Source organism: Passer domesticus, chromosome 20 (genome assembly GCF_036417665.1).
Source record: "Passer domesticus isolate bPasDom1 chromosome 20, bPasDom1.hap1, whole genome shotgun sequence".
NCBI classification, from domain to species: Eukaryota; Metazoa; Chordata; class Aves; order Passeriformes; family Passeridae; genus Passer; species Passer domesticus.
The window spans coordinates 7,888,845-7,913,787 of NC_087493.1; the positions used below are offsets into that span (position 1 = coordinate 7,888,845).

Consider the following 24,943-nt stretch of genomic DNA (forward strand, 5'->3'; position numbering starts at 1 on the left):
ATGTCACCTCAATGAGGTCTCTGCTTGTGAAACAGACTGACAGTGACAAGGGACACCGTGGGACCATGCCCTCAGGCACCTGCTGTGACTCCTGGAGTTGTCCCATGCAGGGTCAGGAGCTGGACTCCATCCTTGTGGGTCCCTTCCAAGCCAGGATATTCTATGATTCTATGACAAGCAGGATTGATAACTTAGGATGCATTGATAAGTCTGAGTGACTAACAACATGAGGTATTTAGAAAACCTGGGAAAAGTTAGAAGAAAAAACATGCATGCCTTGCACTGATCACCAGACAATCTGGAGAGGAGCAAGCCACATACCATCTCTGCCTACCACAAAGCAAAAATGAAGGAGAAAAATGTAAAGGTTGTCCAAAACCCAACTACTTTTCCATGGGAAGTACAATTAGAAACATTTTTTGCTGCATTTTAAAACACACTAAGAAAAGGTACAACCCTATAAAGGCCTTTAAAAAAAAAAAACTTACATGAGTTCAAAGTACAAACTTTCAGTTTTTGTGTCTAAAGGAAGCAAATTAACTTGAGCTGCAGCTGCTTGGTTTTTTCCAGTGAAAAGGCTATTGCAAATACACAAGCAAAGGGTCCAACATGTTTCCCAGGATCCAAACAGGCAGATTTCTGCTATTAATGACAGTAATGTAAGTGAGGAAGGGGGGGTGGTAAAAAAGGCTTTCAGCACAATTGGCATACATTTACAAGACAGATAACCTTTACATTTTTTTTTCTCTATATGCATGGTACTGTCTAAACAGTTTTATTATAGTACTCAGTACACTTTCATTTTACAAGAAAGACAAGTTAACAGAGCAATAAAAACCTCAACTTTGCTTCATCTGGTTTTAAAATGTAAAAGCTTTAGTATTGTAATAGCATATATTCTTATTCAATATTGATTGCTTAATATATTTTAGCATTTTAAATTTTACAGAATGTAAAATAGTCTTACTTGGCTCTTTGTCAGAAAGATTCTAGGAATTATATTTGACAACTAATTATCTACAGGACAAAGTTTCCTAGGTTAATTACACCTGATAGGACAAATTGAAAAATGTATTTGAAAAAAATTATGCAACACTGTAGTCATTATATGACTGAACTTTTGTGCATCTCTTACTGATGGTCCTCAAAATCCACAGTTAAGTCATGCACAAAAACTTATTCTACTAAACACAGAGCTATAAGCCAAAATCTAGTTGATTTAAGCCTTTATTAAGGAATAAAGATAACTGCAGGCATCTCTCAACACAGTCAGCAATCAAACTATTGATGCTGACACTGCACACATCTTGAACTTGGAATTAACAATCTTACTTAGGAATTCCTACTCCTGAGCAGGAATTGCTAGCCAGGTACAAACTCTCAGTTTGGGGTGGCTCCAAGTTTGGCAGCAGCTCTGTGAGCTGCTTTGTGCAATGGCAGCACCCTCCCACCTGTGCTCCCCACGCACCTGCCCAGTTCCCCACACTGGAGGACTGATGTGCAGAAGAGTTTAGGGAGGTGCTGCATTTCTCACCTCCTTGCTTGGCTCCACAAAAAGTGCAAGGCAGAGCTCTGGGAGCAAAGCAATAGAGGAGACAGGAAGGAAAGGAATAGGGCAGGACTGCTGGAGTGGGCACTGCCATGACGCAAACACCCTTGGTTCCAGTTTCAAAATACAGACAAGGCTTCTCCAAAATTCTTGCAGCAATCCACCTCAAAATGTACACATGCAAGAACAGTTCCACTTGCTTGAAGACTGAAAAACAGCAGATTAGGGGAAGAAAGGGACAAGAGCTTAAGAAGGAGCACGTGGGTAATCCTGCTCTGGGGCAACAGAAATTCAGAACTCACTGACTGCAAGTGAGAGGAAGGGAATTGGGGAAGCAGGAGCGAGTGACTCAGCTGAGACCTAGATGTATTTGTGTTTTCTGATGACAGGCTTATTTGCACAAGTGTTAAGACTGTTTTTTTTTCAAAACTGTATACAAGCTGGGACCTTTAATGGATAAAGATGGAAAGGAGAGTCAGGACAGCCATACCTTCATGTCAGCCAGCCAGGTCAAGCTAATGGATCCTGGCAAGACACATCTAAAGATTTCTGCAGTGTAGACATAAAAAGCCCAGACTTCACGCATGAAACAGCTCTAAAGTTCAGGGACACACAAGAAATGCTGGTGGGCTCATCCATCAAGTCTCTTTTTGTGCTTTGTACTGTCAACAATGACAGCTGCTGGTCCTTCTGACAAGTTTAATTCTTTACAGGTTACATCACCCAGGTGCAGAGCAAAAGTCAACCCTTCCATCCTACCACACACTGCAAAACTGCACGCAGGAGAAAGCAGGGCTTTATGGTGTTGGAAATTACATGTGCACAAACCTCACACCTTTTAGACACAGAACACCAAGGGAGTGCTAAGTGCAGTAACCTCTCTGCAGCAACTGAACAATCACAATTTGACAATCAGTATTTACTGATTTCTTTCACACCTAAGACACACGTGGACTTTTCTGCCTGTCCCCGGGGCATACTCTGCAATTTGCATTGGAAAGTACAGAGGAAGGGAAAGCCCAGGTTTCACTACCCTGAGACAGCTGCCTCAAATGTCACCACCACCCAGGGCAGACCCCAGCTGCAAAGGCTCATCACTGGCCAATGAAGCTCAAGTTGCCATTTCCTCTTAGCACCAAAAAGGTTTTACAGCCCCAGTGATCTAAGAATAGTATTATCACCACGTATTTGAACTGCATTTTCCCCAATTTCAAAATACATCCTGAACTCCCCAGCCGTGCATTTCAATCCCCATCCTACTGAGAAGAGTGAAATAAAGGGTGTTGAAATCTCGTCTTAAGGTGAAAAATGAAAATTATTTTTAACAGGACCACACACCATTTTTTGAACAGTTTCTGCAAAGTGCCAAAAGATCCAAATGCCAAGAGATCCTAGACAGGGTCTGAAAACCCCTCCATGAACTACCATCACTCTGTGCAAAGAAGCCTCCTGAAATACATACCTATAAAATACATATGTTTCAATATAATATATTTTAAGAGAATAAAGATATAATTAAATTTATAAATATATATGTTCCTATTGTTAGGATGGGCAACAGCAGCTGCACCTTCACCTTTGGAAAAGCATAATTTAGCAGTGGCCATAAAATTTCCCAGGCTTATTGATGGAAAACAAAATGATATAAATGCTTGTGGAATGGAAGGACAAAGATTTTTATTAAGCAGACTTCACACACAAAATGGAAAAGAATAACTAGTGATCATTACATCAGAAAATAGTATTTAAAGTAATCTAGACAGCCTCATTACTTTTCTACTGTGTTATGAAAAATCATCATCCAATCTCCAGGCTACATGAGGCATTCAAATGCAAGGCTTACTGTAGCTGCCTTACACCAACAGACACCACAAATTAAAGATTTGCCTCATCAATCCAGGGCTTCAACAACTCTGTTTGCTAGAATTTTGTGCAGGAGTCTTACGGATCTTGTTTACAGAGCCAGGACTGCAATATACGCTCTGCTTTGCCAAGAACCAAGCTCAGGGAGAGAAGAAGAAAAGCTTTGTGTTTGTCACGGGAAGGGTTCACAGGGCTTATTTGAATTATCCTCCCCTTACAACAGAGGAGATATGATTCATATCAAGTGTCAAAGTACAGAATTCTCAACATCTTTATTTTTCCTTCCACCCTTGACAGCTCCTTGCTGAAGTTATTACCGGGGGAGTGTCACAGCAGCAGCTCTTACCTCACCACCTATTCCCCCTTCCTCCTCCACTACCCCAAATGGAACAGGCTTGCTATCACTGAGCCAGCTCATGCAATTCTTTATTCTTTGCAATTTCCTACCTCTCATTTGAAAAAACAAATACTTCACTGTTATCTAAAAATATATTAAAACATTGCCAGCAACTCAGCACTTAAAGCAAAACAACCATCACCACCCAGTGTGAATGCACAATGGAAGCAGCATTTTTGGTAAGGCAAGTTTTTAAAGAGTTCTTCAGAACTGCAAGAAAAATACCTCAAGTTACAAAAAGAAAGGGCTGCTTTGCAATCATGAGACTTGCCCAAATGCACACACCCAGAGCAGGGATGGAGACTGCCATCCACATCAGCTTGGGGTGGCTGACCCAACTTGCATGGGAGTGCACCCAGCACAAATACTTTATATCAAATTCAAACAACTTTACAATAAACGTAAACTCCCACACAAGTCCAAAAAACCAAGCCAAAACAAAAAAAACCACTAAATGCAAAAAACCCCAAAACACAAAACCACAACAAAATCAACCCTAAACCCTCGTCCAGTTCGCAGTGCAATTCTAGGAATGTCTGTGCTACCACAACACGAGTGACACTCAACACAGTGTCCTGTCTGTAAAGCTCAGACTTGTCCCCAAGACACAACTGCACAAGCAGAGTTTGTGACAGAGCCAAGTTCAGCTTCTCCCTGTATTTTCTTCCCTCCAGCCATTCATTCTCACCCTACTCTCCATCCCCATGCTATGCTGGCCCAAGTGTTTGAGGGTAAGTCAGGACAGAGTGAAAGAAACAAGCACACATCATTTTCAAGGGCTCAGTTTTTCTCAGTCCTAGTGAAGTTCTGTTACTTGGGTGAATTCTGTTTCCACAGAGCACAGGAATTACAACTAGAGGAGAGGCTCAAGTGGTCCCAGTACTGCACAAAACAGTAAGGCCTGATTAGAGTCAGACACTCCAAGCAGCTCCAGGCAGCACTTCAGTTATGTTCCAGCATTGCAGATTCTCTCAAAACCTGGTGTAACAATAAACACCACTGGACAGAAAGGCACCGTTTACACGACCTATAAAAATGACAGACCAAATACTTATTTTCTGCTTTTTCCAAATGTAGCTTCAGAATGGGAACTGGAAACTGTATTTTATGCTGAAATAGTAAAGCACTCAAAGACTTTGCTACTTGGAGTCATACACTTTGGTGGTGATGTTTGTTGTTTGGGAGTTTCTTTGGTTGGGTTTGTTGGTCTTTTTTGTTTGGGGTTTTTTGTCTTAACAGTCTAAAATGACGGGTAGATCAACTCTTTTGAGTTACAAAGGATGCAATTTACATATGACAACAAATTAGTAGTGGATATTACAGTTCAGAAGATTGGGAAATTCTTAGTTCCCGATAGGTCAGAAGTATTTTATTTACTAGCTTTTCTGAAACAAAATGGGATTTTCCAGAGTTTTGTCTCAGGATAAAATACAAAGTTTGTAGAACACACATCAACCACCTTTTTTCACTACATTTTTTGTAGCTGTTGAAGAAAGGGTTAAAGCCAGGACATTTTCAAATCTAGAGATTAAATGTAATGAGATCAGAATAATAAGATTACCATAATCTGCCTCACACACATAGCTAGGATCAGCCTTAATCTCTTCATTTTGAGACAGATGGAAAAAGCATGAAATCAGAGATAACAGGAGGCCAATTTCCTAGAATCAGGGCTTTGCAAGGTTTGCCGTAGCTGTAAGTTGATATTTTGCTAGATTTGTACCTATTAACCAATTCTAATAGAACATACTGGAAGGGAGAATCAGGCATCTCTAAATCCATACTACAGAAACAGTAAGTAATACATCAGTGTAATTTTAATATGTTGCAGAATATTACAGACTAATTTACTGAGACTGCAGCCAGTAGCATTCCCAGATGCTTTAACTGGGAATGCAGCAAGTAAAGATCAAACCATTTGAAAAACAAAGATCTTAAAACTGCGCATGACCAGAGCTGCTCATTGATTTTTCCTGTGGGGTAGATATACATGAAGTAGCAATTTGCATCTGTGACCAGTCTGACAGAAAGCAGTCACAGGAAGAGACAGTTTTAACCTTGCTTTAAGACAGAGTATTAGAGATGCAGCATGGAGCCATCCCTTAATTCTTCCTCTGTATCTTCAGGATATGAATATTGGGGAGGTATGAAACAGCCTCAAATATACAAGAGAGTGGTTATGGTGGCTACTGTCCTCCTACCTCGGTGGAGGCTGGCCAAGAATCAACAATAGGGAAGCTTAAGAAAAAAAATTTGAAAGAAAATAAAAAGAAAAAAAAGAAAAGCATGCTGGATTTTAGCACTAAATAGGCTCAGGATGATGCCTTAGGATTAAGTAATACTGTTAAGGGAAACAGAGGTAGAGCAAGAAACCATCCAAGGAATTAAAAACAGACTGGTAGCTGTAAGATAAATGGAAGATTGTTTTTCAAACAGCTAACAGCTCCTAATTTTTTCCCGGAAAAAAAGTAGCCCCATGCTGCAGGACAGCAAAAGCCTCAGTGTCTCTAAATCAGATCCTGCAACACAACACCTCTGAGGTTCCATGTGACAATTTAGCAGCACTTTAAGACAGTTATGCAAGGAGCTGAGAAAGGGGAAAAAAAAGAAGTGCCACAAGATCCAATCTCTTACTGAGCAGGTTCACCTGTCAGTTCAGACTAATTACTCCACAGGTCTCAGAGCACAGGTCCCATGCATCTGCTCTTGGCCAATGATTTTAAAACGTGTCTTAATTCAGCCCACAAAAAGCCTGTTCACACTCTCACAGCCCTCGTGATTTTGTATTGTGTTATACAGACACAGCCACAGTTAGGAATTTGGTCGGTCTCCACACAAAGCTCTTTATTGTTTGTACACATGCAGAACTTGCTGTCCCACTTCTTATCTATTCATCTTTGTGGGGAAGACTTCCAAAAGCACTTATCACCCATTTCATTTTGGGATGGCTCCCTGGGGAAAGCCAGAAGGGGAGACCCGATCCTGGCAGTTCTGAAGGGCTACACCAACAATCCCTCCCCCACAAAAAGAACAGCAGTGCCAATAGTGTAATTTTACCATCCTGGCAGAAATGAATTTTTGCCATCAGAACCTTAATCCAACTGCATGTAATCAAACCCTTGCTTAAAACAAGACACTTTCATAACTAGATTAGAAATTCACTTATAAAGCAGCACTGAACTAAAATAAAGAGAAATTAATGAAGCTTACCTTTGCCTGCACAAATCAAGGCAATTTCAGTGCATAGAGCCAGCAACATTTTGGCTCACTGTGACATGAGAGCTCAGTCTTCTAAATATAATAAACATTGTTTAAGGCATTTAAACCACTAATTTACCACTGAGGAACTGCAGTGACACTTATCAGAGCTTTGTTACCTGCAGAGGGATGGTTTTAATCAGTGCATTTTTTGATTATGCTTATTTAATGTTTTTATTGACTTATGTCTAGCAACATCTTGAACTGAAGAGGAAAGGGACAGGTATTTAGTCTGGCTGATCTTCAGAGTGAGAATATGTAATAGAAAAGGGAACTCTCCTCGTTTTCCTGTAACTGCACAGTTGCTCCCACTTCCCTGCTGCTAGCGGGACATGCACACACAAGAGGAAGACACTTGCAAATGGTTTCTGATCCGAATGCTGAACATGTCTGACTCATTCCTGTCCTATTTGCATAATGCAAAGCACCCCAAGAGCCTGCAAACCTGAGTGTGACAGATCACACCTCACTGGGGGCACTTTGCACCACTGGCTCTGGAACACTAAACTCACATTTCACAGGATTCTTCAATCTCACCCAACAGAACCGAACAAGGAGAAAAGAGATTAAAGAGATTAAGCTTTACTGTACAACATTACAGGAACAGGAGTGATTTCCCTGCTCATGTAACTCTGAATGGGGGAGAAAGAAAGGATAATAAAGAGGCCATTCAATGCAAAAAGGTTTTTAGGGGACTTGCTTTCAAAGGTTTGAGAGGGCACATTTCCCTGCACCTGTTTCAATGGATGGGTGCAGGTCATCAGTCACACTTCAAAAGACACCCAACAAAAAAACTCAACCTGGTTGGTTTAAAAACAACAACAAAAACCCAATCAGGATTATGCTAGTGTTGCACTAATAACCTGAAGTTCAAAGACAGTTCAAACAGCCCATTGTTACATGCTGTTCAGGCCACCTCTGGAGGTTGTTAAGAGATGGAACTCTGGTCATTTCCACCTGGCCAGGCTCTACTAAGAGAAAAAACTTTCAAATAACAAACATACTCAAAGATCTTTGTCCACCAAAGCCATGATTAACACTGAATTCAAACTTCTGGCCTGCAAGAAGCAAACCTTCCTGTCAAAAAAACCCAGTCACCAAGGCAAACACATTAAATATAATATATATTAAAAAAACATACAGAAAAAATGGATTTCAGTGGATTTTACAGTTAAGTAACCTTTCTGAAAACATATTTAGTCACAACTTTGCTCCACAGGTTGTTCTGAGCAATTATTCTAACAGTTTTGACAGCCAATAGAACCAAACTGCACCAACTACTTATGCTCAGTGATCTTTCCAAATCTGCAGTTTCCCAAACAACTGGTTTAAGTCATAAATCCTTCATTTCTTTCCCAGGTTTCCACAGGTCTTTGATCATGAGGCATACAACTTGTATGTCAATATTCTTAACATTGTATCTTCAGTAATTTGATGACGAAGACTTGGGCAATCCACTTATCTTGGGCAATCCACTTATCTGTGTAAAAGATGGGATTGATCTTCCATCAATCCCACCTTTTACACAAGTGCCAATATTCCAGCCTCTGCAGCACAAAGCTTCCTCAGTGCTTTCCCAGTGACTCGTGCCTTCAGCATACACAAACCTCAATAGGGCAAACACACCAAATTCTCTAAAAACAGAGTGGGGTTGGTGTACCAATGTCTCATGTTGATCTTCAATCCATGCTAACTTTCAGAAGAAATGTATGATTGTTTTCAGACTGCTATGGGATAATGATCTATTGTATCCCAGAAATCTTTTAATGACATTTAAGTTTAGCCTATTTTTGGGTCACAACAGGCCTGAGTCAAAAAAGTTGTAATTCATTCCAACATTAATCCATTTTTCTTTCTTCTCCAAACTCATCATTAAAAGAAGGTTCAATTAGTGGAGAACCAATAGGATACAGAATTAAACACCCACAATTCTGTACTCAAGTCTGGAATAACAAATTCTGGGGTCACAGTGGCCTCAATTTAACCATAAAAAGCTCAGCAATTTCTGGCCAAACAGGAAAGCTTAGCCTTTTTTTCAAGGAGAAAAGAAAAACACCCTCCCACCCGAGCCTGTAAAAACACAGACTCCTCAGGAGACTGAGAAAAGAACATGCTTTGACAACTGCTGATGGAGAGAGGAGCTGGAGAGAAGGCCATCTGAACCACAGACATGGAATGGCAAAGGATAAGATCATTCCTTTAAAACAACAAAAGCTATCAGAACTAAATGGCATTTGTCTAAGCCCTAAAGAAGCACCAGATGTCATTTGAACAGCAGAAAGTGGAAAGACATCAATAATCTCCTGTTTTGGAAAGGAGGAGGAAAGATGGCACTGCACAGCAAGGATCACACGTGGGCCATAGCTGCTGATGGTCTGTGACATCCCCTCACACCCATCACTGCTCCTAAGCTGACTTCAGCTGGGAAAGTACTCTAAGAACTCCAAAGCAACTTCAATTTTCATTCTACCTCAGGAAAAGTCCAAATTCACAGCTGTGGGGGCTTACTGAAAGTAAACTGCTCAATTACACACTGGAAGGGAGGGGAGAGGGGAAAATGAGAAGAATATTAAGAAAAAAAAAAAGGGTCAACATCTGCACATCAAAGTAATGCTTAAAAAAATCCCCTTGTGTAATAAAGTTCCTCTTTCACTTCAGAACTAATAAAATAGCATTTGTTCATGTCCAATTCTCCCATAAAAGGAAAATAAAGTATTTAAATGCCATTCACTCATACAAATTTAGAGTAGAACTTTGTATCATGAACAGACTGAGACTACACTAGGTCTCTTGTAGCTCACTATCCCATGGATTGGGCTAGAAACAGGGTCCAGAGTTACTCAGGGTCAGAAAGAAAACCAGTATCCTAATAGAGGAATATTTTTCTTAATTTAAAAAGAAACACTACTTACACTAATTCAGAAGAACAGAAAATATTGAAGTGATAAATGCTGCCTTTTTTTTTTTAATATAATATTAGAAACACCAGCTATATTGACAATAAAAGTCTATTGCTGCTCTCTTGGCTTGTGGGCAAGAACAAAAAAATCCAAGAGTCTCCTTACATGAATAATGCAGAAATGCAGATATGAAATGCCAAAAGCAGTAATTTGCTCCAAAATTTAAAAGTCAAGACAGCTGAGGCACAAAATTCTTTATGGAAAAGATCAGAGATAACTAAAACCATCTCCTAATTAGTGTCTCAAATTAGAAGAATCGTTCCAGGTCAAGAACAAATTAGAACAAGAACAGAACTCGTGCTGGCTCCGTTGCAGTAACCTGGGAGGGATATCACAAGGCAGGTCACTGACACCTGAGGGTGTATTATTTGACCACAGACTAATTTGAAGCTTCCAAGCACATTACAGCAGCACAGTATCTCTGTTGCAAGTCACAATAAAAGCTAAGGCATTAAAACTCTCCCTTACCGGGAGATTCAACGCCTTGGCCCCAAAAAACTCCCCCTAGGGCCCTGACAAGGGGTCAACCATTCCTACACAACTAAATGGGATTTTTGAACCACGCATTAGTGTGGATGCATCCAAGAAGATTCCCAACAGTGGAGTTCTGGGAAGACCTCAATATGTGGAAGCCAGCTCAGGGATGTACTCACCAATCAGGACCAGGCCTTATCTAAAGACTTTAAAATACATATGATAAGATGACAGATGCTGGGTTGGTCCCAGCTGCTTTGCAGCAATATTGCCAGTCCACAGCCATAAAACCTCCCTGGAAGTAGAGCAAATATCCAATTAAGTTGACTCAGGCAGCTGTTTGGAGGCTGGGCTCTTCTGGCAAAGCTATAAAAGCAAAAAGCAATCATCACCTCAGACCACTTAATCAGTGGCAGGAGAGAACAAAAATGTAACTCTGTGTAGAGGGCAGATGAATCACTCATTGTGATAAACTGGAAATAGTCACAAGGCTCTTCTAAGGTTTATTTGAGCTGCTTCTTTTAAAAACCCAACAACTCAAATTTTGGCTACTCCTCCCCACAAATGTGCTCATTAACAACCTAAGAACCTCACCCTTGGTGGTTAAAAAAGAAACCAAAGGGTCAGTGTCTGCAGCACAGGGAGGCTGTGCCACAGGATCTCAGGACAGGCTGCAGCTTCAGGAGCCATCCAAGAAAGTAACAGTGGGGTGAAGTGGCAAAGTTCATCAAGGGAGTGACAAAATGTACCCTAAAATTCATCAGTTACACTGATAACTTGTAATACTAAATGGCCAAGTAATAAATGGAGATTAAATACAATATGGAAATAGTGTGTGAAGAAAAATACAACCAAACAGCCAAAGAACTGTGAATGTATGAAACTGAGGATTTTAAATTATTACTCCTCAGTAATTATAACACAATCAAAGGGGGAGCAATCTGAAAATAAATTAGAAACATTACCTGTTGCTCGTAAGAACAAAACAAGTATTTTGACACTAAATTTGTGTCAGCCCCTCCATACTCTGAGTACTTCTAGCATTTTTTAGGATGGGTTAAAATGAACTAAAAAAGTTGCAAAAAGAACCAAGATAAAACAAAGCAAGGAATGGGTTTTGGACTGTAAGAGATCAGACTCTCCCTATCTCAGAAAAAAAAGCAATCAAGACAAGAAGACATTTGCAAATCAATTCTCCCCATGTACAGGGGAGATGTTTTCCTATAGTCTCTTGCAAGGGGAGGGGGAGAGAAGAAGAAAAAAATCAGTAACGCTCCTAGGCAGCATGTTTTAAATGAAGCAAGTGACTTTATTCCACACAGTACATGTTTGTGTTATGAGGCTTCCATGCTGTAATGTACAGATAGATTCAAAATGGGTTTAGAAAGATGCACAGAAGGTGTGGCCCAGGCACAGCCTCCAGCCGAGTGAGTCACTCCAGCCTGACTGAAGGAAGCCAACACCTTACACAGAGAGGAAGATGATGTCCAGGGCCAGACATCTGACCAACACAGCACTGGAGTGGTCCATCTAGCCCACTGTAGAACAGCAAATATTCAGAGTACAGAGAAGAACAAAGGAAAAACCTACGTGTAAACAGTTTTCTATTTCTTTTAAATGTGAAAATTGCATGATTCATTTCAGATGGGAACTACTCCCAGAACACTGTGAAGAGCAGAATTTACTTCCATCAAAGAATGTTTGAAGCATTAATACATAATCCATTATAAAGGTACAAAAACCAGAATATTATCTGTATCAACCAACAGCAAGTGGGAGAAAGCTGACTAATACAGGTAGCTGGCAGCACAGTACAAGGGCCATGTGAAAGGTCAGCTCAAATCTGGCTGTGGGGGCTGAAAAACCTTGGCAAACCCAAGCACACCCCAGGAGTGTTACCTGATCCCTGCCATTAGGACATGAGAGTCAGTTTTCACCCATTTGGATGATGGCCTCTCCCTCCCAGTTAGTACACTGGGAGTTTTGGGAACAATGAGTGAGGGAAAACAGATCCTCTTAGAAGATTTTCATTAGGTATGGCCAGACTTCTCAGTTTTGACTGCAATTCTGACCAAGAACAGCTAAATCCAGGTAGAGTCAAATCAAACTTACAAGACTGTGTAACAGTATTTTCTTTGTGAGGACTTTAAACTAGGGAGCCCCAAAGGGTTCAGAAAAATACTCTCAGGGGGAGGGGAGGGGAGGGGGGGAATTCAGCCACTTCCACAGAATTTCAACCTGCAGCACTCCTGAGTCACCCACAGATCTTTTTCAGTAGCTGACCAGCCTGTAGAGCAGCTCTTTTATCAGCATGTTGCCCTATGTTTAATAACTTCAGCCTTCCTGGAATGTTAAAAATAATGTTTTCTTCGCAACAAACAAGCTTTAGGGGGAATTTATTACTCATCATGCAAATAGAATCAACAGTGCCTCTAATCTTACTGCGACATCATGCAGGTGTTTGTAATCCAAACAGAGGCAGGTGGACTGAAACACAAACTTTTCAAAGGAAAGAAAGCTCAACGAAGTTTATAGAAAGACTGGAAGTCTTTTTACTTATGCCCTTCCTTTTTACATTACCTAAAGAGAGCAAAGGTAACAGCCTGCGAGATTTCCAGACACAACAAGCTGTAATGGGAAGGGTGCAAATCAGGAAATGTGGGTCAACTATAATCACTTTGGTTATCTTTATTTTTGTGACCCTGCAGAGAAAGTTGTTGGTTTCAATTTGAATTTTTCTAGGTAGTAAGGTTGGATGTGATGATCTATGGGGTCTTTTCCAAGCTAGGCAATTCAATGAGTTTAGGGACAGTCACAAGAGTCTTCAGCTGCCCGTTCTGGCAGAGAGCAAATGACACTCTGAACCTTACAGGCAATTTTTAGGGAAGAAAAATGAGGAACAGCTCTCTTCTTAGTGAAGTGTACAGAAATGTCAAGACAGCTTGAGGCTGGAAGAAAGTTTTAACACCCCAGCACAAAGAGTCAGACAAATCCACACCGTTTTTGACAAACTGCAGTTTCAGGAGAGGCAGGGCAGAGGTGGTAGTGCAAAATGTATTTTAAGAAATAGAGACAGAAATGAAAGCAAGGAGGAAGCAGAAGCAACTTCTGCTTCCTCCATTCCAGTGGCCAGCCCATGCTTGAGCACTTCCATGCTTAAGGATACATCTTGTTCAAGTAGTCTTTGAGGACATGCAGAACATTACAGAAACAAAATTTAGCTGTGAAATATATGCACAACAGGTCCCCCTAATACAGCCTGGACAAGGCAAATTTGTCAAGCTGATGTTCACGTCACCAAAATTCAAGCATTATTCAAAGGCAAGGTTGGGAAAAAGAACATTTTAATTGCCAAATTTAATCTTTAAAAGTGTTCAGTATCCTTGGGTGCCACTTTCTCCTCATCTTTCTCCTTGTATTTGGTTCTTTTCCCTTCTTCTGCAACTGTGGGATGCACTTTGAACCCTTGTTTCCCTCCCCCCTCCCAAGAATTTCCTTGATTAGCTGTGCCCCAGAAGTAGTAAAGATTAGAGCACAAACCCTGAACTGCACAGGAGTTCAGGGAAATACCTCCCAAGCAAAAGTGGCAGATTTTCCAGAGGTGCTCACAAAAGGTACACACTTCTGCAGCTTAAAATCCTACATATTCTAAAATAAATCCACTTAGACTAGGAATCTAAGCCTAGCTCTTTCCAAGCAGACCATAATCTATTGTTAACAGCAGTAAGTAAAAACCAGATCAAATGGTTAAAGTATCATTTTCATACTTATGCTAAAGAAGGGTAGGTAACAAAGGAATACTCAAAATTTGACTGCACACCAGGACTTATAATGGCAAAACCTACTCAAGCTCAGCAAGAGTTGCAAGAATTTAAAATTTTGTGCCAATTTCTCACAAACCAGAGGGCTGACTAGCTCATACTACAAGTCTTCAGTACTAGCAGAGCTGCTATGATTAGTGGAACCTGCTGTCTCATACATAACTCATGAAGAATTCCCCCCTTTCCTCCCAAGGGAAACAATTTTGCATAACAGCAGCACTTCCCCCCCTCCACAACCTGTAGAGTTTTAGTACAAGTTAGAGCAAGAAGTAGGTTGGCTCCATGGAGAAAGCATGAATTCCAGAGACAAATTATTTAAATAAGAGGTTTTAGAGACTAACAGTATAATTACAGTTCAGCTGAAGAGAGGGGGGAAAAAAAATAAAAAAGCTTTCTGCTCTCTCTGCATGAGGTCCAGCTGCAGTGGAGCCAGCAGGCAGCTCCAGCACTGCGTGCAGGCTGACACGAACTCATGCAAACCAGTAAATCCAGCAGGTACAAACAGAATATTTCTACTCTGTTGAGTATTATATTTTATTTATAAAGGGCAGTAACATTTGAACATCACCATTCTAAATTAATTACTCCACAGAGACTGACAATCTACTTCCTAGACAGAAGTAGCTGGTCCTAGCTTTTGCCTTATTCCAGTCACTGTTCTGAGCTGCCAACACAGGATCAAAACCCAACTGATTTCATGAGTCCCCAATACCAGGACTATTTGCTTTTCACAACCTCAAACAATTGGAGACAAAAGAATCCAAGATCAGGTACAGAAATTCAAGTGAGCAGTCATTGCTGAAGGGGACAAAAAGCCTCTTAAGGTTTTCAAGACATTTAAAACATTTTTCAAATGGGCTTTTACTCAGTATCTATAGAAAAACACCATTCTTTTCTTAAAGAGACAACACATACAGGCTGAGGAAAATTATGAACACAACCATTTAAAATGCAAATTTCAGATGCATCTAGTCACTAATCAGGAAGTATTGTAGAGTAGCATCTGGGATTCAGGAAAATAAATAAATATCCTAAAAATAATTTTCATGAGCAGTTTTGGAGACTGTCAGTTCACTTTTTGCTCCATTAGAGCTCAGCTGTACAACTCCGTGTGTTTAGCACATGTCATCATGAAAAAACACATTTTTAAGTTTGTTAAACCAATTCTCACTTGAGTTGTCAGATGGTGGCACCAATCATGCATACAAGGCATGGGAACAAGTTCAGGCTCCACCACAGACATTCTGCTTCACAACGTTTTCTGTTCCATTTGAACACCTACTCCTAGGAGGTGTTACAAAATGTCTTCAAAGCTGAAGGCATGTGCCACTCACATATTGCTTTAAATACTCAGCAACAGGGCAGGGGCCTCAAAGTGACAAACAAGGACAAGCCCCGGGCTTGACAGATTGAAATGGACAATGCTGCTGGTCTGTCTAAAAAGATTTGGCTGTTTGAGGGAAAGAAACAACTTCATCCAGTATTTCCCAATGTAGGGAATGAAAACAAAACCAGCTCACCCAAAAAGTCATAGAAAGTATTCTCCTATCCTGTCTTCTCTGCCAAGGGCCAAACATCCAAAATCCACATTTATTTCCAAGTGTGTATTAATTATTCCAGTCACTGGTGCTCGCCCAGCCTGGGAGATAACTGCCACTGCAGGACCAGCAAAGGAAATGAAAAGGCAAGAACAGCTGGGGGATAAAGCTGCAGATAAGAACTGTGTATCAAACTGCTGCACTATCAGTCTCCTGATCTGCCCTTCAAATGCAGAACACACACAAGTCACCTACTCATTTGCATTTTAAATCTAACACAATTTTCAGAGAAAACTGGAAATGATAGAGATCAAAGGCAGCTTTCCTAGCAAAATGCTAAATGAAGCAAGTAAAACATAACACACTAGTGCCTCTTTTCACTGGTGCCCCAGTGGAACAGATATCTACACAAATGCTCCATTTCTAAGTCTGTAAGACTGGGCAGAGAAAGAACAAATGCATTCCCTTGGTCACTTTCCTATATAAATATTCTATTCCCAAGTCACAGCTTCATCTCCCTGGCTAGGCCACAAAGACACACAGGAAAAACTCAAAACTCATCTCCACTAGGTCCTGTCTGCTGTAGAATCCTTTGCTGATGTGCATGGCTTTAAATGTGGTTTTCTGGGGGAGGTGGGGGACATGTGTAGGTATGTTGGTTGGATTTTTAAGGTTGTTTGTTGTTGTGGTTCTAAAATTAGCTTTGATTCTTCAAACATTTTAAAATGCACATAAATAGAATTATTAAAAATTTAGCAATGGTTGTAATTCAGGGATAAAGAGCAAGTATGGAAATCTGCCATCTTCAGTACAATAGCTTATAATACAATACTTCAGTCTCACAGCAGTTGTGAAAATGTCCAAACATTCTTTTTAGTAGCTCTTTTAGATTTCTACTGTAAAATTAATCAAGACTGGTAAATTAAAGCCCCTTTTTGCTCAATTTGCGATTATAAGATTTATTTGCTGCAGTGTTGTTAGGGCATTAATGCCTAATTTTCTTATATTTTCATAAAATAGGATTAGTTTAGCCCAGCACTTTTTTTCCCCTGAAGTTCAGGCTTTAGTATTTGATTTACAGTATGTAGCCCCTGGCAATTTTAAAGCACAAGGGATTTTATCAAGGGGTCATATAGTTCACTCCTTATTAGGCTGAGCTCTACACAGAAAAACTGGATTTCTTATCTTCCCTTCTTAGCTGGATCCTTATTAATTGCAGAGAGAAACCAGACAAGTCTGAATATCACTACAAACAAGATCCCTCCTCCAGCAATTAGCAGGACTCTGCACACAAACTGAAAATCTATGAATCCTTAATACATGCCACTAAAAATCATAATCCTTCTTTTCTTCCCTCAAGCTGTGATCAAGCTCTTACCATTTCAATTTAAAACAAAAAATTAAATCAAAGTTAGTTCATTAACACCCAGGATGTCCAAGAATAACAGATGTTATTGATCTGAAATTCTCACACAATCCCTAATCACAATAGTTAACACAGCAGAGATGTCACCTGACCAAAGAGGGGAGGCAGCATTTTTGTGCTGCCAGTAAATAAAAACAAAAGCATGTCATGCTTGTTGCAGTTTGACAAGCAGGTTGAACAAAACAGATAAATAATTTATCAAGCCAAAATGTGATTTGCTGCTATGCCTGTGCTAACACTTGTCTGTCACTCCTGGCACATCACAAGCTGGACCTTGCAGAGAGGCTGTAACAGCTCCTCCATCAAACTGGCAAAGGCAGCAGAGCTTCAAATTAGCACCATCTCCCTGCTTATCACAGAATGCAACACGTGCTAAGGCAGTGTCACAAAGTCAGCTGAGCTGACCACTAGCTACAGTCAGTGTTTGTTCAACACCCAGAACTCCTGCAGCCTTCAGGTACCTCACAGGGCTCATCTGTTTCTGCTTTCAGGGACAAGTTTAGATAATCATCATAAAAACCTTCTAAATGAAAATAAAGATGCCATATTTAAGGTGGAATGTGTTTACTCCTTGCTTGCAAAGACCACTTTACACCTTCAGACTGGAATACTCCATAACTATGTCTCCTGCACAGAAATACCTTCAGCAACATGGTCTTTGTCTAAGCAGGTCCAAGCTCTTCTACAAATACAGAACACACACTTTGTTAACATCAGCTATTTCCTTCCCACACACTTCATCCTCATGCCTACAAAAGCTGGCTAATGGAACATAACCCACCTTCAGATTACTTTCATACATAAGAGGAACAGTATTTGAGAAGTTTGCACTGAAACCAGGCCTTGAACACTTTGGCAGATCAGAAGAATGCAGCACCATCTCTTTGTGACACAGATCTCCAACTGCCAGGCTGCCAAATCAGCTACATTTCAGATAACTGTACTTGGTTTTATGTCTCTGTAGTGCTCTGACAGTTTTGCCACCTTAGACTGCAATATTGATCACATATTGATGGCAATTATCATCTCAATTCAAGGCCACCTGCCAGGGAACATGACCTAAGCACACCTCTACAAATCAACCATCACACACAGCAGAGCTGCCACTCACTGCTAAGCCACAGAATAATGGAGCTTGGAAGGCCTCTGGAAGACACCCAAGTCACCCTCCTGCTCAAAGCAGTCTAATTAGGTTAGAGTGCTCAGGGACTTGTCTGGGTATCTCCAAGGATGGGGATTCCACAACTTCTCTGGGCAACCTATTCTAATATTTGACCTATTTCACTATAAAGCACATAGTGTTTGCAATTTGGCTGAATCATTAATTCAGAAAATTGTTTCTCACACATTAAAATCATCAAGACCACACAGAGTCCATCCCATTACAACAAATGGGAAATGATGGAGGAATGTGTAAAGAAGGGAGAGGAAGGATGAATGTGAAGACAGCTTCACTCAAACCAGGAAAAATACTGGCACATCTCTTCAGCAAGCCTTGATCTTCTGTTCTGTAGGACAGACACCATGGCACAACAGCCAATGCAGGTGAAGTCACAGAGGAGGGAGGGGAAAGAGCAGTAGGGAGATAGTGCTCCCCTCGTTTGTCATCTTCCTGCCTCTATTTGAAACTGTTCCACTCTATCCTGACACAGAAAAATGGTTTTCATGCAGGAACTGAAAATGCCATCTCAGCATCAACTGTTAGCAAACACTCAATCCTCTTAAGGGCTGACAAAGAAAATAAGTATGGTGACAAACACTCCTGTGGACAGAACCTGTGACGACTGTCAAGTGTATGATCAGAACAGGAAAAGTAATCTTGTCTTGGCTGAACCAAATTGTGAAGTGACCAAAATCCTATCAAGAAAATCTTCTTTTCCTTGATTTTCCTTCCTTTCCTTCCTTTCATAAAGAAGCTGGTTTGTGTGTCACACAAAAGCAAAAACCTCAAAATTCAGATGATTACCTTTTACTTAAAACACCACCTGGACAATTTGAGTCATAAAAACAATCTCTAAGCACCCCTGAATTAATTATGATGACATCTACTGGGAACAGTAGATTATTCACTTCTTCAGAAAAACACTTTCCAGCTATCCCCAACCCTATGACAAAAGAGAAAGAGGAAATGGAGCAGTAGTTTATAGTTTAAAGACAAAACAATTTTAACATGTAAAATCTTAATAAGTTTTGTGCTCCTACATTAACCCCACATAAACAGTTCTCAGAGCCCCATGGCATTAACTTTACACTTCTGATTAAATTTAGAAGGAGTAGAGAAATTACAATGAGATGACAAAGAATGTGATTTTTCTTCTCTTTTCTCCTCCTGGTTTCTGCCAAACCATCAGCATGTATTAGATACATTTTAGATCTGAGTATTTGGCACTTAGCAAGAAGGCTGATAGTTTTGGGGGACATAAAACCTGAGTAACAAATACTGAGACTGAATTTAACTCCTCCAAACTTCAACATATACAGAAATAAAAAGGGGTGAAGACTGTAAAGGCATCAGGACAACTGTAAACTGCTCAAAGTGAAAAAAACAGTAAATCAAGATTTCAAGTAGGAATCTCTCAGGTAGGAATCCCTCAGCTTCCTTATTTTATTTTTAAAGTAACAGGATGAGCCACCTTCACCCCTCCCAGCAGGACCCCAGTCACCAACAAGTTCCTGTGAAGCAACAGGAAAAGCATGAAGCTAGAGAGCTGCAGCACTGTCAGAAGGAAGCAGCACTCCTGCCTTTCTTTGGGAAAAGGCTCAGCAACTAGTATTTGGAGTATGTGAAGTTTAGAGAAAGCTGTCAGTGAGCATCTCCTGAGAGGCAGTACCACATGGTGCTCCAGAGCCACTAGGCAGAAGAGCAGAGGACCCACTGTGCTGCCAGGGTTACAGAAACCATAGAAGCAGCTTTTACCACGTAGTGCCCACAAGAAAAAAAAAAAAAAAGAAAAGAAAAAATAGGCCAAGCACTTTTCCTCTTCACTCAGCTGTTTTACAATTGCAAGCCAAAGGTCAACTATCTTCACTCACTTTTGGAAACCAGCCACAAGATTACTAACAACCAGCTTAATGGCTCCAGTTCAAGTGCTATTCAATCAGGTCCTGAATCTGTGGGTAGCAGCAGTAATGGCACATGACATCATAGGCAAGTTATCTGCTGAGGTCACAGCAGCCACACTGGGCATCTCTGCCCTCTCTCCTCACAGGGAGAAACATGGACTTCCAAGGACTGGGAATGAACTGTTAGACATTTTGTTCTTGCCTTGTGTGACCCATCTTGCTACAAATCAATCCTGTGCCATCCCCAAATGGCCAGAGCTGGTTCTCTGCAGTGCACAGCACAGGGGTCTCACAGTGCAAAGGCCTCACTGTGCATGAACAACACAAGGCCTCAGCAAGGGACACTGAAGGGTGCAGGTGCACTCAACATGTTACAAGTTTATTCCTCTTCCCAACTCCTTTGAGGTCAGGAGGATTGACCTGGTTAATGAGACATCACATAGGGCACGTGACTGGGATACCCCAAGATTTCTCAGAGCTCTGACAAACAGATCTGGCATTTCGGGTGGAAATTAATTTCCACAACCACAAACACATTTGAAGTGAAACAGATTTTTCAAAGCAACAAAGTGCCACAGAAGTTTGTCAGTTTACCCATACAGTTCTAACTTGTTTGGATTTATTTGTCTGAAATTCGCCAGCTTTCCACAGTGAATCTCACCACGCTGCACAGAACTCAGCTCAACTCTGTGCTGAAGGATTCCTGAAAGTCCTGATGCTTCCATTCACTTCAGTGACAATCTTGAGCAATTTACCATTTCTATGGCTCAGTTTGTGCATCAATGATGTAAACATGTAAAATTTGTGAACATTTTCATATGAATATGAACTGAAAAGAAAGGAAATACAGATTGAAGAACTGGGCATAAATGCTTTGAGGAAGTGTTCAGCCTAAGTTTAGGGTAAAGTAGGAAAACCCTGTGAATTCTATGAAAAATGTAATTATTAATGCAGTGTAACAGCATACATGTTTATATTTGTGTGACAAAATTTGCATCTATGGGATGACATCAGTTAGACAGGACTCAAGAACATCTTACTATCAGCCACTGTGCACAGATGCAAGACTTTTAACACAGACTATACTTCAGTAACACCAAAAAATGTATATTTCCTTGAATTCTTAGAGAACATATTTTTAAACAAATGAAAATTTTATTGTATTTTTTCATGTACTTAAACTTCTACCCCAAACTAAATGAAAATAGCTGAGAATACACTTTACAACAAACTATATTTCATTAAACTTCATTTTTCCTTCCTGTTCAGCATTTTCTAAAAGCTGACTTCAGCTATGCTCGACTTCAAATACACTGTAAAAGTTGAGGGCAGCTAGTAGTAACCCAAAATAGAAGAATACAGCTCAGGTTTAAAAAAAAGAAAAAAAAAAGGCAAGATTATCACAAAAGGTTTCCAAAATTCTGACAGTCTCAAACATTTAGAAATAGCCCTAGGAAATATCCTGGTAATTTACACACACAGTGGCACTGAGGTGTACAGGTCTAACAGGAGTTTTTAGGCCAATTACGGGGCAGGGATGTGCAGGACACACACAGATGCAATCATTTTAGAAGTTAAAATCTCAAAGCATGATATGCTTTAGCAATTTTTATCTGTTTATTGCCTCACATTTTTAACAAAGCCACAATTGAAGTATCAGCTATAAAATATACATATTAGGTTTACCCATACAGGTTATTTTTCCAGCTTTTTAAAAATACTAGTTAAAATCAAGCCCTTTCCTGGCAAAAATGTTGAGCAGATGAGTAATCCCACTGAGGTCTGCAGGACTTGATTTGTCAGCACACACACAGTTACAGCCTTACATCTGCAGGAAAAGCAAAACTCTCAAATCTGCTTCTACTCTAAGCATTTTAGGAAAAAAAAAAGCAACTTAAGGATACCTTAACACTAAATATATCACACTAGGAAGGTGAAGCCCACCTTTATGGAGAAATAGTGACTATGAATGAATTCATTAAAGCATTTTGCAGTATGGCTCTTATTACTTGGAAGAAACAAAGCTCTGAGCTACACTTCACCGAGGCCAAATCACTGAGGATTTCTGTGTTTTACTACCTCCTCAAAATACAATTTTGGGCTTGTTCTGTGTGTCCAGTTTTATTACAGTTGTAGAAACTCAACTGTTTTTTCAAATTCCTGTAATATAGCCAAGATGAAGCCTAAAAAGCCTTTGATATATTGAAAGACCAAAATTCCTCTAATGCACTCCAACATTCACTTACATTTGCACAGATCCATTATATATTCAGCCACAAGCTTATCACTCCAGTTCATCACAACTGAAGATAAAACTCAGCTTCAATATTTGACAGACTGAAGCTAAAAGATTATCTACTGAGAAATAATCCAATCAGTGTTCTTTGATATTAGAATCCTTGGCAGGAGGCAAAGAAAAGGAATACCAAATTGATCTTGATTACTTCATGGGGCTTCCTCTCATAATCTCTACGCTGAATTCCCCTTTATCTTGTACTTCTGCTTATTTGCTGCCGTGTTTATGACTAAGTTTTCAAATATTCCCATCTCAGAAGAGAGAACTGAGAGACTTTGGGATGCATGCTTATTACTGAAACAAAACAGCCTCTCCTGCTCTCAGAGGCGCGTGTGACTGGGAGTTAGAAGATCTTGAGGCTCCGTAGAAAAAGGAGATGGCATTCTCTGGGGACCCAAAGAGGGTCAGGTCAGACGGACAGGAAGAGACTCAGAGAGAAACCGAACAGCCCAGGGGTAAAGAGGGAACTCCCGAGCCCGAGCCCTCCGCTTACCTTAAGGATATCGCCCCGTTTGAAGCTCAGCTCGTCATCCGCGGTGGCTTTGAAGTCGTACTTGGCGATGGCTTCCATGCTGGGGCTGCCGCGCCCGGCGGTGCGGGCGCTGGGCAGGAAGCGCTCCCCGAAGCCTCCGCTCCTCCCGCGGCGGCGGCTCCCGGCTCCGTGCGAGGCGCCGGCCCCGTCTCTCACATACAGCGAGGCCGGGGGACGATCCGCCCTAGGGGAGGGGGAGGAGGAGGAAGAGACGGGCCATGAGGGGAAGTGGCACGGATCGATGGCCGGGGCCGCGCCCAGCGCCGCTCCCTCTGCCCGGCGCGGCGCGGCCGCCGCTTCCTCCCGCCGCCGCTCGCCCGGGCCCGGCTCGCCCGAGTGACGCGTCCCGCGGCCAATGACAGCCCCGGGGGCGGCACCGCCACCGGCAGCCGCTGCCGCCTCCCCCGGGGATCTCTCCCGCTCCTCGCAGCGGTGATTACAGCGCTGGAACGGGGGCAGGACGTGGCCAGCCGGCCTCCCGGGGGCCCGGGAGAAGAGCCCCGGGCACGGCACCACAGAACCGGCACGGGCTCCGCTGCCCACCGGCTGCCCTGGGAAAGACCCGTCTGGAGATGCCCGCACTGATGGTTCGGGTTCTGCCATTCATACATTGATTTAAATACAAGCTAGACTAAGCAGAGTGCTGTTGGGTTTCTGGAATGGAAATGCCTATCAGAAAGTGTCCTCAAATAATATGACACAGGAAGAAAAGTTTGGGCTGACTTTAAGTAAAAGCAACCATCCTGAAATTCCAGTGCTCTGAGCAGCAGAACATGTTAAAAAAAATCTTTGTAATTCAGTGTGACAATCAGCAAGTTTGTGTCTCTTGCCGGCTCGGAGAAGACATTAAATCAAAGCTGGCAAGTCATATATACACACTGAAACCACTGAAAAGGCTTAAATCCTGCCCTCAGCTTTGAATAGGAATGATTTTCTATAACTCCAACTATACTTGATAGCACAGAAGCTAAATAATCAGAAAAAATCACCAAAACACAAGAAAGTCTATAAGTTAAAACCCACCATGAATACCCCCTTGAAGAGCTAACAGAGAGCTGGCACTTGTCAATGACAACTCAAGACTGAAGAGATCTGACAAACGCTGGTGAACCCACGCACCTGCTAATTCAGGCTCTGTGTTGTGGCCCAGAAAGAGCCCTGCTGCATGCAAAGGCAGCAGATGGCAACAGTAATTTTTCATTTCAGAGAAAACCCTGCCTTACATAAATACAGTTCAGCAATTAACATGCTTCTATTCCATGAGCCCCATGTTTGCCCAACCTTCAGCTCCCTGTAGAGAATCATGAAGCTTGAGGCAAACACTGGAACTGAGATTCTATCACAGGAATCTGTCAGAATGAGAGGAAGTATTTACAGGATTCATCTTGATCAAAAAAAGACCAGCTTAGCAGGGTCCCCACACTGACAGAGCTTTGGGGTTTCTCTGGTCTTCCTACAAAGCACTACTGAAAGGCAAGGCTGAAAACAGAGTCACCTGTCACAAAGATCCTAACAGAACAACCTCCCTGTGGTGCCATAACCAACGGAAATAAATGTGCTGGATCCAAGCTTCGACCAACACACAATGAAATCCATAAAGTGGATCATCTTAACTACATTTTGGTAATTATGAAGGACTTAATTTTAGTCTCAAGGCCGATGAAAAACCTTCTTTCTGATGTGAGTCTTCCACATCATACTCATCCAAACAGCAGTAATTATTTCCCTTCAGCAGATGTATTTTCTCTGTGTTGTGTTCACCATCT

At 41.2% G+C, this 24,943-nt stretch overlaps 1 protein-coding gene across 1 annotated transcript in view; it reads right to left on the reverse strand.

Annotated features, from left to right (window-relative positions):
- The window catches only part of GRB2 (growth factor receptor bound protein 2), a 47,748-nt gene that overhangs the window by 19,636 nt on the left and 3,169 nt on the right, over positions 1-24,943 (reverse strand). The window contains exon 2 of the mRNA XM_064395564.1: positions 23,139-23,361. Coding sequence (XP_064251634.1) covers positions 23,139-23,216 — 78 coding nt within the window. The 5' untranslated portion in view covers positions 23,217-23,361. The remainder of the gene's footprint in view (positions 1-23,138; positions 23,362-24,943) is intronic.